Genomic DNA, 15,333 nt, shown 5'->3' on the forward strand with positions numbered 1-15,333 from the left:
CAACTAACACTTTGCTGATAAATGAGACAATGGCCCCCCACCCAGGCCCCATTCCCACCTGGGCCTAACTGGCTGGAGCTGAGCAGCAATTCTCTGGGTTGCCAGAGGCCCTCCACCTCAGCCTGCTTCACTGCCCTTCTTTCTCTGCTCTGTACCCATTTTACAGATGGATCATCTCAGGTCCAAGCCAGGTAACACTGTTAAATAGCTGTGAGTTACTGTTTTCTCAGACTGGCCTGAGTCTAGGAAATGCCTGGAGCTACTGTGAATTTCACTACCAGGCAAAGATGACTGAGGAGGGTCTTTCCCAGGCCCCTGTACTGGGCTCCTCCATCCCACTGCTAGCTGGCTAGATATGTACTCACGATGGAGGAAGTCTGTCTCTCGGCCTCCCCAGCACCTTTCACACTGCCAAGTTGACCCTTAAGAAAGTCTATTAAATGAGCACACAATTATCCCCAAGTCACAGAGCCAAGAAGGGAACCAGATCCCAAGCCTGCTGACCCCCAGGCTGATGGGAAACCAGGTGGGATCTGAAACCAGACACACCTAGGTTCCATCTTGCCCTGTCACTTATAAACTGTGTGACCTTGGACTAGGGTGTTCACTTCTCTGGACCTTAGGAACCTTCACTTTTAAAAAGCGGGTGGAATGGGACTTCCGTACAGCAGATGACTCTGATCCCTGGTCAGGGAACTAAGATCCCACATGCTGTAGGGCAACTCAGCCCAAGCGCTGCAACTAGAGAGCCCATGTGCTGCAACTTGAGAAGCCTGCACGCCACAACAAAGACCAAGCACAGTCAAAAAAAAAATTAAAAATAGAAAGGGGGAGGGGTGGGGGGAAGTTTCCTTATGCACACAGAACTTATGTGCATAAAAGGATCATTACTCAGTAATGTAAGTTCTTATTACTATTAACTACAGTTCTCCAAAAGGGGAACTGGACATAGGTCAGGTCAAGGAAAGGAAAAAGATGTCACTAGGTCCACTGCTGAGTTCCAACTCCAGCATTCCTTATTCCCAATGATCAGGTTAAATCTTGGGGACACCCAACCCACTCTGGACTCTGACTCTGTGCGGACGGGTGAGGCCATTGTAGTCCCACCTCCTCTGCCTTTGAGAGCTGGCCAGTTCAGCGGGACAAACCCCAGCCCCTTTATCCAGGTCATCTTACTCCTCGGTCACCTTCAACATTCTTCCTCTTCCAGGCAGCTTTCCTGGACTACCCAGGAAGGAAGTCTGAATAACCACCACCTCTGAAGCACAGCTAGCACCCAACCCTTTCACCCTCAGACAAAAGAAGGCTCAACCGAGTCTACAGTTGACATCTTCCTCTCCCACCAGCATCTACTAGCTCTCACAGGGCTGAGAGGGAGCGAGGCCTGAGACCAGCGTGAGGCAGAACATGTCTGAGGTCACACCAAGGGGGTGAAAACCCAGGTCAGGGGTGGGAAATGCCAGAGTGAGAGTCTCCACTTTCTACACCCAATAGCTCACACATGCAGCGGCAGGAATCCCCGGGGCCCTTTCTCCCCAAAGCCACATCCCAGCTACCACAAATCTCAGATGTGTGTTCGCTTCAGAGGGTATGATGCTAGCAAGAATCCCTGGGCTCCCATGAGGACCCAAGATGCTCAGGGACCCCAAAACTCTGGCCCTTAAGTTTTCACTGGTTGGTAACAAGATGAGAAAAATGAAAATGGTATAGTCTCATAGACTCAAAACTAATGACTGTTCTTTATTCTGGATTTGTGTACAACCATCTTTTTTAGTGTCAGAATAGTCTTCCTTTCATAAAACAATAGCACAAACAGGTGACAGGTTAAGTAAAGTCCATATTTAGCAAAATTACAAGGTTCATGAAATCAGTGTCTGGAACCACATGTACACCCTGCCCCCGAGAAGGTGACAAATTTCAATTGTCTCTTTTTTTCTTCCAAAAAAATCCAGGAAAAAAAATCCTAGTGTCTCACTCAAGACCCTTAGGGCCAGAAGTCTTTTCTGGGATCTAAACAGATTCCTGCCAGCTGCAGTTAAAAGCCACATCTCCTCTTTCTGCCTTCAACACACAGTCATACCCCAGCTGGGGTTTACATGGCTGCTTCTTGAGACCTTTTCCAATCTGCCCAAGTCATCAAAATTAACACCCTTCCCATCCCAGATCGGGGGAAAGCAATGAGCCACCTCCCAGTTCAGCAAAAGACCCTGTGAGGAAAAGGCCTGTCTTCCTGGGAAGGGTGGGAGGCCTGCGCTCAGGGGACAGAGTTGGGAGGAATCTTTTTTTTAATGGCCACACCACACAGCATTTGAACCTGTGCCCCCTGCAGTAGAAGGGTGGAGTCTTAACCACTGGACTACCAGGGAAGTCCCTGGGAGGGATCTTGAGGGTCCCAGAGTTCAGCCTCACCCTGCCCCCATTGTAGAGATGGGACAGTTGAGGCACAGAGAAGGGAAAAGATTAACCCAAAGTCACAAAGACAACAGCAAGATCAAGAGCACACCAGCCTTCCTTTGAATCTAGCAGGGCCAGTCCTCCAGAACCCAGAGTGGCCCTGAACCCACTGCAGATTACCACCTCCTTCCCATCTCTCCACACCACACCGGCCAGGGTGTGCTCCATAAACACTGCCCACCAACTGCAATTCCTTCCCGTCTCAAGCAGGGGTCCCAAGCCTCCCCAGGTCAAGCAGGTCCAAAGATGGATCCGGGGCCCTGACAACAAAGTTACCCCCACTACACCCTGCCACCTCCAAATCCCAGATTTACTGACCAGTGAAATCTCTGCCCAACTTTCTAGAAGAACCCACGTATGCAGGTCCCACATGCCCATGGCAGGAACTATCACCACAACCACTCCTCCTTCAGTTGACACTACTGCTTGGCGCAGACCCAAGGCCAACTCCAGTCCATCTCTCAGAAACTCAAGTGTGACTATCTTCTCCATCCAATGAATCTTACTGGCCTCAAAGGATATGCCTACCCTAAGAGCCACACTTACATTCAGCGGCAAATTCTCTGCAGGCTCCTTGGCATATAACCTCTACTTGTATACTTCCAGTGATGGGGAGCTCAGTGCCTAGCAGAGCAAGTCAGTCCAGCACTACTTGGAGACACCTCTTCTTCCAGATGACCCTTCAGCTGGCTGACGGCCGTTACCATACGTCTTCACTTCCATGGTGAAACAATCCAACTGCCCCTTCAAATTTACCTCAGTTCAGTTCAGTCGTTCAGTCGTGTCCGACTCTTTGCAACTCTTTGCAACTCACCTGATGTGATATCCAGACTCTTTTCTCTCTCTCCAGGTTGACTTCTCCTCCAATTTACAACCCACAAGGAACACAATCAGGTGGCCTGACCAACTCACTCACTCTTCTATCCAGTGGGATTGTTACCTTCCCCATGCAGGGTAAAACGCTTCCGCTAATGCAGCCTATGGAGAAGGAAATGGCAACCCACTCCAATATTCTTATCTGGAGAATCCCATGGGTTGCAAGAGTTGGACACAATTTACTAATCGGAGAAAACAATGGCACCCCACTCCAGTACTCTTGCCTGGAAAATCCCATGGACGGAGGAGCCTGGAAGGCTGCAGTCCATGGGGTCGCTAAGAGTTGGACACGACTGGGTGACTTCACTTTCACTTTTCACTTTCATGCATTAGAGAAGGAAATGGCAACCCACTCCAGTGTTCTTGCCTGGAGAATCCCAGGGACGGGGGAGCCTGGTGGTCTGCCGTCTATGGGGTCGCACAGAGTCGGACACGACTGAAGTGACTTACCTTACCTTACCTTAAAGACTAAACCACCACCAAGGCAGCCTAAGGGTCCCAGGTCCCTGGCCACATCCACTAGTGACTCAGTTTGTAACTGGCCAAAGCCCTCAGCCTATCCCCCAGGAACTGTAGGCAAACAGGTCTTGGCTCACTCAGTCCTCATTACTACCCAGTAAGTCTCTCATTTTACAGATGAGAACACTGAGGCACTGAGAGGTTAAGTTATTTCCAGGAAGTCACAGCTGGTAAATATCAGAGAAGGAATTTGAATTAGGGTGGGGTATTCTGGCCCCAGGGCCCATGCTCTTAATTACTGCCCTCTGTTGTAGTTATGGAGCTAATTATTTTGGGGGGAAGGGGAGAGTCCAAGTGCAGGAATTGACCTTGAGCCAAATTACATTTCATCTCATTCTGCAGGAAGGAGGCTGCCACTCTGGGTGCATTCCTCTCTACCCTGGCTTCCATGGGGTCATCCTTCCCCTGGGCCAACTCTCCTCTTCCCCATCCCCAGCCCGTAGGGTAAAGTCACCCCTTCCCTCCCCACAGGACCACCCTCATCCTCATTATCAGAAATCTCAGCAGGACATCTTGGAGAAAGGCGTTCAAACTTCCCCAGACTGGGAGGGCTCTGGCTTTCTCCCAGGAGAAAATTCTAGCCCTCGGGCAGGAAGAAACAGGTACAATGTGAGAGGTTGTTTTTCCCCTGCAGCCTAAGGCCTGCTTCTCTTGGAGACTGCCCAAGGCCGGGAGGCCCAGAGAGACCCCGTCGCCTGGCCTAAACCCCTGGTCACAGGAGGCTGCTAAGAGACAGCCCAGTGCCAGCCTCGCGGGAACCTACCGGAAGGGATGAAAAACGTGTAACCCTGTTTCAGCTCAATTCTTTGGCATCGCTCCACGCGGTCTCCCAGGAAGATGTCGCTCTGTTTGCCTGACAGCACCCACTCCTCATACAGTGCCAAATTGTGCAAGGTTGGAGGAATCAGCCAAAAAATCTTAGGAGGAAAAGGAAGCAATAGGTTAAAGATCCAGGCCAAAGTCTCTGATTTCTTCCAGGCTCTGCCACAAGCCAGGAGACAGCCCCACCTGCCTGGGAGCAGAGAGGATGGGGGAGGACCCATCCCCAGGGACCCCTCTAGGACCAGGTTCCCCAAAGGGTCTCTGGAGGGGCAGGGAGGGCTGTGCTGCTGGTCTGGGAGGCCCCCTGCCTGCCTTTAGAGAATCTTCATTCCAGCTGAAACACCAGGGTGGAAAGACTTAGACTGGGTAGAATATTCTTTCTCCTGAGCCATGGGCTTGTGGGGGGAGGTGGGGCAAAGAGAGGAAGGGGGATTTCTTAAGTTGTAGGATAAAATGGCCCAATAAATAAACCCAGCTTGCGCTCGCTCTGGAGGAAGAAAAACATCTGGAACCAAGTGGGGTGACTTTCTAACCAGAATTTCTCCCAACATGTTTGGTTAAAACACATGCACACGCAGACCCAGAGGAGCAGGACGGCACATACATATTCTCAAGGAACACCCACGTCTGTGCAGGGACCCCTCCGTTCCCATATGGACAGGCACACAGGGGCAGACACAGCAGGAGCATCCTGAACACATGCCTCACCTCCTTTCCCTGGGTGATATCTGTCCCTCATGGAAAATGTTCTTGGAGGCAGGTGGTGCCAGCAACTAGACTTGTAAGTTAAAAGGTCACAGTGCTGGAGCTGGAACTACAGCTGGGGGAAGTGAATGCTGGGGGGTTCTTGGGAGCCAAATCTGGAGTTCTAATGTGGCCTAAGATGCTTCCCAGGTGGTGCGAGTGGTAAAGAACCCACCTCCCAATGCAGGAGACATAAGAGACTGGGGTTTGATCCCTGGGTCGGGAAGATCCCTGGAGGAGGACATAACAACCGATTCCAGTATCTTTGCCTGGAGCATCCTGTAGACAGAGGAGCCTGGCAGGCTATAATCCATGAGGTCACAAAGAGTCAGACAGGACTGAAGCATTCATGCTCCCAATCGGGCCTAAGATGCTTAGGACATTGATGGACTGGGTGAACAGGGGTGAATGGGTGACCAGAAGTGATACAAAAGAGTTGACCTTGATCTTTCCCTCCAGAAAAAGACAGTGAGGAGGTGGCCCCAGGGTACCAAGTGGCCCTCAAAGTACTCACAGGGTGGGGGCTTGCTGAGGAAGGTGGGTGGAAGGAGAAAGGTGAGAGCCCCTCCATGCACAAACAGTCAGGGATGCACAGAGATTTGAAGAGACTCAACTCAACTTACCTTCCCACCCCGGAAAACATGGTACCAAACGGAAGTACCTCCAAAGTCGATGTGGAAGTCAGTGAAACAACCCTTCACACTCATCAGACAGTACCTGCAGCACAGGCGCGAAAAAATAGAAAAAACAATTCAGTGCCTGAATCACAGGAGGTGAGCAAAGAGCTTCAGAGATGCTTGACCTGCTGCCCTTTGATAAACGCTGACGCTGGGGAATTTTCTTTTTTAAAAAACCCAAATCTAATTGGAGTTCCCCATGGGGGAAGCCCCTGTGATCACGTGATGAATCTCAAGCATTGGCTATCTGCCCCCAAGGCTGGGGGAGGCATCTTTGTTCTCAGGTTCCCGCCAGAGAAAGAACTGGCAACCCACAGGCCACTGTCTTCCTTGCAGACAGTTTCTACTCTTGTCCCACCCCCACACCTCCTACGCAAGCAAGAGGCTTCCTTTCTACTCCTTCCAGCTCCTGTACCTGCTGTTCTCCCAAGCTGCCAGGCCCCTAGCAGCTGGGCCCCCTGGAATTCAGTTGTAAACCACCTGCATTGCTTGCCAATTACTAGTCCCCATTCATCTCCTCCTTCATTCAACAATCATTGACTGAGAGCCAAGCAGTGGTCCAGTCCAGAGCTAGGCATGGCACTTAGAGAAAAGCATAGACCCCTGACCTGAAGGATGAAACACTCTTACTGGAACACAGCCCTGAAAAAGTTAAATGGCAAGACAAACTGCAATTGATTGCAAAGTAAGCAATGCAGCTGAAAGTACAAGGGTATCAGCCGTAAAAGACCACAGTGTTCGATTCCATGTATGGAATGTCCAGAGTAGGCAAATCTCGAGACAGACAGCAGGACAGTGGTGGCCAGAGGCTGAAGGAGGTTGGGGGAGGAAATGGAGAGTGACAGCTAGTGGGTACACGGTTTTGTTGTGGGGTGACAAAAATGTTCCAAAATTGATGGTGGTTGCATGACTCCGTAAACATGCTAAGAAACACTGAATTGTACACTTTAAATGGATGAATGGTGTGTGAAGTACATCTCAAAAAAAAAGTCAAGTGGTAAAGCCACTAGGGGTGGGATGGTGGAGAGGCAAAGAGGGAGGGAAAGAGGGAAGGAGAGCTTGGCCCTTAGAGGCTGGGACAGAGGGAGTACATTTGGAAGAAGAAACCTGCCAGCAGCTCTGCTTCTAAGCTCCTGCAACTGCCAGAAAACCCATCCTTCCTTACTCAGCCATCTCCTCCCTCCTCCCTCCACTTGCCGCCCTCCTAGGGCTAGGCAGAGCTCAGGAGGGGGACGGACAGGCTTCCAGGTCTGGGCCTGGCAGATGGCGGTGCCAGGGCCCCCTCCCTCCCACCTATCCCTTCCCACAAGAGCCACTGCTGGGGGCAGTCCCCCAGGGCTCATGCTCACACACCCTAGCACCTCCAGAGGCCCGCACACACATGCTTACCCCACTGACCTCTTTTCCCCGCTGCACTTTGCTTTTCCACGGTTTTGGGGAAGAGGGGAGGAATGGGGCGGGGACGGGCAGGGAGGAACCTGCAGCTTAAGAGGAGATAATGGGGTGGAGGGGAGGAGGGGGGCGTGGGGCAGAGCTGGTTAGGAAGCTGGAGGGTTCCAGGTGGCCCCTCCCTCTGGTTGCCTTTTGCACCTCACATTCAGGTGGACCCGGGGCTGTCGGCAGTATGCAGGCGGCGTGCCCCGCGTCCCTCCTCCGGATAGGCTGGAAGGAGCCTTAACCATGTGTCTGCAGGAGGCTGACAAATCAGAAGGCCTTCCCGCACATCAGAGCCCCGCTGCCTAGCAACCCCATCGGAGGGGTGTAGTTGACAGCGCAGGACGCAGCCCAGTCACGAAGACAGGCGCGGGCTGCGGTGCTGGCGCTGAGGCTGTTAAAGTCCCAGCTCCGGCTCCGGCTCCGGCTCCACACCCCGCTGCCTCCTCCCTGCCCACCCAGCCAGGTCCCTAGCCGAAGGCCTGGGTGTTTCTCATCTCTCCAAGGAACTCAAGGGGCAGGGGGGTGCTGAAGCCCCCACCCCACCCCCATCCCCATGGACCACACCGGCCTGAAGCACCACTTCAAAATATTAGTCCTCATTTTCCTAAAACCATCTCTTCTTTTTTTAATCTAACCTTGATTTCCACCTCCTCCAGGCCCCTGGCAGAAAACAGTCTAGGAAAAACAATTTAAGTGTTCGTGGGATGGAGCAAGGCGAGATGCTTCCTTTGGCCTGCAGCTGGACACTCTCCCCGGTGCCCAAAGCAGAAAAGAGAGTAGTTTTGGCTCTTGGGCCCCAGACCCAAGCCTGCCTGGTCAAACAGGTCACCCACCTCAACCTGCCCATCTCCAGCCTCAGCCCCAACCTCCCTGGCAAGTGTGGAAAGGGAATCCCTTCAAGCTGCGGCTGCTGCGTGCAAGGGAAAGTTCTCCAAGTTGAGCTGGCGTCTGTTCTACCCTCCCAGTCACCCTCCAGCATCCTCTGAGGCCCCTCGGAGCTCCGGGGAGCCACTTCCAGACCAGCCTCTCCTGGAGAGGTCCCTCCTCCCAGGTCCCTCATTTCCAGGCGTCCAGGACCGACCGGTCCCTCCTGCCGGGCAATTGCATGCTTTAGGGCAGCCAGGGGAGCTGGGAGAGGGCCGCTTTGGTCCCGGTGGCTGCAGCCTTCGCCCCGCCATGCTCATCCCACGTCTCCCCCCTCACTCCCGCTTCTGGCTCTCTCTGGCGTGACGCCTTTGCACTGACCTCTAACAGCTTCCTCTTCCAAAGCACACCGCAGTCACATGGGCACCCCGGCTCGGTGCCACGGCCGCTAAGCTCTCACGGCGGCCGGCCAGCCAGCCTTGGTTCCGCCTGGGCCGCGGCCGCCCCCTGCCCGGAAAGCCGCGCCCCCTACCCCCCACCCCCACCCCCGCACCGGCGCGGGTGGTTTTCTGTGAGGTCTTCCACCTTCCAAGTTGGCGGCTTTATATCAGGCGCCCCCAAGCCTTTGGGGGGGCTCCTGCCTCCCAAGGCTCGGGCTGGTTGGGGAGGAGCCTGGAAGGTGGGGGCGCTGCACCTGCAGCACTAACTTTGGGGCACTGCCTGGCGTCTGGGGAGGCGGGGCAACCCCACCCCGCCCTTTTCCCTCCAACTTGGCGAAACTCCCCCGGCAGCCCAGGGGGCGTCCCCTCGGGCAAAGGTCTGGTACGCGGGGGAGGCGGGGGGTGCCTGGAAAGCTGGCACCGGGTGATGGGGCTGGAGGCGATGAGAGCGCGCCCGCGTGCACACACTCTACACACTTACACGCAGCCCCGGGAGACACAAAGAGCCGCTCCGCGACGCCGGCCGTTCAGCCCGCGGGCAGGAGGCGACCCACACCCCGCCCCAGCGCGCCCCGAAGGAGTGGGGGCTCCCGGGCAGCCTGGGGCCCGCAGGGCGCCACGCAGGGACGCCCGCCCAGCCCCGCCCGCGGTTACCCTCGGCGGTGCGGCTCCCGGGTGTCCCCTTGGGCGGCAGAAGCTGGACGCTCGCCCGGCCCCCGCGACCAGAGCCGAGCACCCTCCACGGTGCTGCCAGGCCCCGGTCGAGGACCGCGGAGCCCTCGCTTGCTGGCTTCCTTCCTTTCTCGGGGAGCTAGGCGCAGCCTGCACTCATCCCCGCGCTGAAACTGAACACCCGCGCGGCACGGCGGCCGCCAGGGAGGCGGAGGGAGGCCGCGGCGGTGACAAGGAAGCGCGCCAGACCAGCGCCAGGGGACGCCGCCGCCGCCCACGGCCGCCCCCTCACCCCGGCTGGGTGGGGGCACCAGGATAGCTCTCCCCACCTCTGTTCTACTGGCAGGCGCACGGGGACTCCCGCACACATGTTTTCAGGGAGTGTGGATGCTATCCTGCTGTTGAAGGCGACGACCCAACAAAATTAGCTTCCTGAAACGCACCCATCGGGGCAAAGCTATAGGAAGGGCCAGTGCCAGCAGGTGGAGGGCTTGTCAGATCCCGGGTGTGGCAGCCCAGGGACCAGGGACTCTGCTCTGGCCTTAAAACACACTCCAGTATGACCTTGGACAACCACTTCCCCTCTCTCAGCAGGATACTTGTCCTGAGGGCAGGGAGGTGACCTGAAGTTCATTTGCAATCTAAGATGCTCTTGCAGCCCTGTCCCTTATCTGCTCCCTTAGTAGCTCAGTAACCCCACATCATAGAACTCCTGTAGAAATTCACTGAGATAGACACTTTGATGATGAATCCAACCTTCACAACAACCCTGTAAGGTCATTCCCAGGATTGTACCCATTTTACAGGTGAGAAAGCAGAGAGGCTCACCCTGATCACTAACCTTGAAGTGAGGTACTTATCCAAACAGCCTCAGAGTTTCTCAGCCATTCTCCCCACATCTCCCTGGTAAATCCCAAGACTCACAAACAGCAGAGTCTGCAGGTTACAGCCAAACCTCAGACACTAACTGAAGGAACTGTTGTTTAGTCACTAAATCTTTTTTTGTGACCCCGTGGGCTGTAGACAGCCAGGTTCCTCTGTCCATGGGATTTCCCAGGCAAGAATACCAGAATGGAGTCTCCTGCAGGTGGATTTTTTTTATCACTGAGCCACCAGGGAACCCCTAAAAGAGTTAGCCCAGCTCAAATCAGAAGTCCCCTCCCTCCCAGGCGGGCTCATCAGGACAACAGCCCACTTTTCATCCCACCCTTCCCGCCCTCCTCCCAAACTACAAAAAGGGCAGGAGATGGTAGTATGCTGGCTGCAGGGACAGAAATCAAACTTCTCCTTTCTTTAGCCAAGTCCCATTCCCCAGGCTACTAACCATTCTTAATGAATAGGTTCCAATTATCAGCTGCTCATAATAATAGCTGTTTACTGGTATGATAACATTTTACCCTCTAAACAACCCAATAATCCCCATTTTAGGGAAGTGAACACTGAGCCATTTCAAGGTGGTCAATCCCCTGTCCCAGGGTGCTGCTTTGTGTTGTCATTTACAGGATGGCTCATGCATTGGAACCTCCCTGATGGCCTGCTGTGAAGTTAAACTGTAAACGCCCTAGAAAGGGTTGAATTTTTTACCTTATGAATACTTTGCCTATTTAAAAGAAAAGACAGTCATGACAATGATTATCCCTGACCCTGAATCTGAACACCAGTCATTGAGTTAAATGATCTAAGAGAGGAGAAGGCCCTGACAACAGGATCAAGCTGTCCACATGGGAGACATATTACCTTTCTTTTTTTTTTAATTTTGTATTTTGGCCGCATCACCAGCATACAGGACGGTTCCCTGACCAGAGATTGAACTGAGGCCTTCGCAGGGAAAGCACCCAATCCTAACCACTAGGCCACCAGGGAACTTCCCCATATTACTTTTAAAGTCACAAATGCCTCAGCTACTTGAGAGGAGGGACCATACCAGATTCATCCATGTAAATGCAGCACCCAGCAACAGCCCTATAATTATTCAATCAGCTATGTGAACTAGACCAAATCGTTCCCTGCCTCTGGAACTCAGCATCCCATTTGTTAAACTACTCAGGGCCCTCTAACTCATGGCCCTCACAGATCAAACCAGGCCCTGAACTGATTTGGTTTGGCCAGCACTGGTTTTTTGGGTTTTTTTAAAGGCTTTTTTTTTTTTTTAAACGTTGCCTCTCTGGTTACCCAGAAGCAGCTCCTACTGACTTACGCTCAGCTGCTACATGCATACTGCATTGAACGACTGTGAATTTCAGCTTCCATTTATCTTACGGATGTGACAGCTGGACCATAAAGAAGGCTGAGGGCCAAAGAATTGATGCTTTCGAATTGTAGTAATGGAGAAGACTCTTGAGAGTCCCGTGGACTGCAAGGAGATCAAACCAGTCAATCCTAAAGGAAATCAACCCTGACTATTCACTGGAAGGACTGATGCTGAAGCTCCAATACTTTGGCCACCTGATGCAAAGAGCCGACTCATTGGAAAAGACCCTGTGCTGGGAAAGATTGAGGGCAGAAGGGAGCAATAGAGGATGAGATGGTTGGATGGCATCACCGACTCAATGGACATGAGTTTGAGCAAAATCCGGTATGCTGCAGTTCACAGGGTTGCAAATAGTCCCATACAACTTAGCGACTGGACAACAACAAAAGTAACCTGCTTCCTATATTTTTGAGATTTGTGTGCTAAGTATAAAACACAGCACCTGGGTCCATACATGGCACTACAGGAAAGGACAGTTTTCTTTGCTCTTCTTTTTGAGGTACAAGGGAAAACCCAGGAATCCAGAGGCCTGGGTCCAGGGCATGGCCCGTGTGTGACAGCAGCAGCGTCTCCGTGTCAATTTCTCTGTGTGATATATTACACAGGGGAAATCATTTACGATGCCAGCAAACATGACTGATGAGAGTGAGAAGGTAAATATGGGTTGTAGAGATGCCTTATGTAAATATGAGGGAGGGTAGATTAGAAAGCAGTGGATGCCAGGATTCCGATGGCAGCTGCAGCCTCTGCGTCTCTATACATGAGACCACATGGACAAAAACATTTTATCCCAACTACATTTCACATCCATTGTAGGCTCCATCTTCCCTTTAGCATGGCAGGGATGCAGGGCAGGGATCACAGGATCCCCGTTTTGTAGACGGAAGTGAAGATCCAGACTTCCCTGGTGGTCCAGTGGCTGAGACTCCATGCTCTGAATGCAGGGGGCCCAGGTTCAATCCCTGGTCAAGGAACTAGACTCTACATGCCACAACTATGAGTTCATACGCCACAATTTAAAAAAATCCTGCCTGCCACAGCTCAGACCTTGGACAACCAAATAGATAAATAATTTATTTAAAAAAAAAAAAGAGATGAAACACTTGCATAGGTACAGGGAGTAGCAGAGGCGGCCCCAAAACTTGGTCTTTCCAGTGCCTGTCTTCATCCTGTTTCACCTTTGTACCCTCACATTATTCCTTTATTCTTCCTGCCACTTCCAGAAAATGTGGTCAATTTTCAATTTGTGGGGAGCCAAGTGTATGCTTTATATGGGATCCCGTTTAGGCTGGGCTTCTAAGCTCTTTTGGTACATGGTATATCTCCAATACACCAGCAAACCTCATTTCTGCAAGCCTGGAGTGTGAGCAGGTGAGAAGGGAAACGACTTGCCCATTTCTTTCTGAAATGCGTTAAAATATCCTACAGTCCTAAGTGGAAAACGTGTGCCCATGTCACAGACCTAGGAGATTACTGTAGAAGTTGTAAAACACGTCCAAAAAGTCTCTGAGTGCTCCCCTACCCCTTCCAGAGGCAGAGCCAAATTCCCCTCCCTTGAGCGTGGGCTGGATTTAGTGACTTGCTTTTAACTAACTAGAATAATGCAGAAGTAAATAGTATGTCAGGCTTCCCACATGGCACTGGTGGTAAAGAACCCCCCTGCCAATGCAGGAGACACAGGAGACGTGGGTTCGATTCCTGGGTTGGGAAGATACCCGGGAGGAGGAAATGGCTATCTACTCCAGCATTCTTGCCTGGAAAATTCCACGGACAGAGGAGCCTGGCAGGCTATAGTCCATAGCATCACAAAGAGTCGGAAATGAATGAAGGGACTTAGCATGATCGAAAAAGTATGTGACTTCCAAAATTAGGTTATAAAAGGCACTGTAGCTTCCTCCTGTTCTCTCTCAAACCACTCCTGATGGAGGGAAGGAAGCTGCCACATCTTGAGGACACTCAAGCAGCCTTACAGAGAGGCCCACGTAGTGAAGAATTGAGGCCCACGCCTAAGCTGGTTTTTTGTTTGTTTTTTTTTTTGCCATACCCCATGGCTTGTGGGATCTTAGTTCCCCGACCTGGGATGGAACCTAGGCCCTTGGCAGTGAAAGTGCAGAGGCTTAACCACTGGACCATCAGGGAATCCCCCAGGTCTAAGTTTTAACCCAAGTGTAAGCAAGACTTTGAGCCATAATTACCCACCTGAGTCACACCTGCCCTTCAGAAGCTGTGAGCTGATGCTACTAAGATATACATTTTTTAAGTTGTTAAGTTTAAAGTGTAATGTAGCAATAAACAACTAACAGGGATACTTCCAAGTCATTGTCACTGTTTGTACAACGGTAAGGAATTTCCCAAGACAAATAATTCTGTACAAATTGTTTCTACAGGACAGCGATGGGGGTGGGGAGGATGTGGCAGAAATAAGATGGTGCAGCTGATATTCAGTCCACCCTGTCATCACCTTTTCCCTTTATCCTGCTAATGATACTTATCATTTCTTAATATATATTATAACTTAGGATAATATAATAATTTAGGGTAAATTATAATATAATTTAGAGCTTCCCTAATGGCTCAGACAGTAAAGAATCTGCCTGCAATGTAGGAGACCCAGGTTCGATCCCTGGGTCCGGAAGATCCCCTGGAGAAGGGAATGGCAACCCACTCCAGTATTCTTGCCTGGAGAATTCCATGGACACAGGAGCCAGGCAGGCTACATACAATCCATGGGGTTACAAAGAGTAAGACACAACTGAGCAACTAACACATACACACACACACACACACACACACACACACACACATAATATAATTTATCCTGGCCTGTCTCTTCTCCCATCCAGAATACAAGCTCTGTGAGAAGAGGGACTCTGTTTATTTATTCACTGCAGTCTACCAACTACTTAATGTCTTGCATGTAATACACAGCAAATGCAAGAGGTAATTAATAACTAGTATAAATATATATATACACACTAGTTATTTATATTTTGGCTGCACCATGCGGCTTGTGGGATCTTAGTTCCCCCACTAGGGATCCAGTGGGAGCCACAGTAGTGAAAGCACCAAGTCCCAAACACTAGACCACCAGAGAATTCCCACACTAGTATACCCTTTACACATATTCTGTCTCCCACAACGTTGCAACTACCCCCTTGACAACTGTCTCCACCCCTTCCTTGCCTGAAATTCCTGAACAAAAATCCATTAAAATTCCTTACCTCCTCACCACGATCAAAGGGCATAAACCCTGGAACCAGGGAGGAAGCAGGCATGGCTTGGTAACCCTCCTCTCGCCCCGCTGCAAACCCTCGGTTCAGGTGACCCTTCCTGTTTCCACTCTCCAGGCACCTCCAGCATGAAAACTCTGGTTTCTAGAACGTGTCATTTTAATTAAATTCCAAAGAACAATTCTATGATCCCAGAGGACTTCATCATCATGGGATTTTTTACCTTGTTTATTAACTGAAATTAGCATTTGTTTCAGCCGAACAAACGTACTACTTCCAAGGTGACAATTTCCTTCCTAACAAGCTTCAAATCCTATAACAAGTTCTAGGCCACTGACAGGGTTTGT

General features: G+C 51.6%; 1 protein-coding gene across 5 annotated transcripts in view; it reads right to left on the reverse strand.

The window, feature by feature from the left end:
* Positions 1–15,333, reverse strand: part of KDM2B (lysine demethylase 2B) — a 118,628-nt gene that overhangs the window by 74,185 nt on the left and 29,110 nt on the right. For 4 of the 5 annotated variants that reach the window (XM_027566833.1, XM_027566835.1, XM_027566834.1 and 1 more), the window contains exons 7-8: positions 6,039–6,132; positions 4,613–4,766 (exon numbers count right to left, since the gene is read on the reverse strand). In XM_027566833.1, the coding sequence (XP_027422634.1) occupies positions 4,613–4,766; positions 6,039–6,132 (248 nt within the window). Of the gene's footprint in view, positions 1–4,612; positions 4,767–6,038; positions 6,133–8,774; positions 8,867–15,333 lie in introns of those variants that run through there. The other variant, XM_027566838.1, reaches the window with a different exon arrangement.

This window comes from Bos indicus x Bos taurus, chromosome 17 (assembly GCF_003369695.1).
Source record: "Bos indicus x Bos taurus breed Angus x Brahman F1 hybrid chromosome 17, Bos_hybrid_MaternalHap_v2.0, whole genome shotgun sequence".
NCBI lineage: Eukaryota > Metazoa > Chordata > Mammalia > Artiodactyla > Bovidae > Bos > Bos indicus x Bos taurus.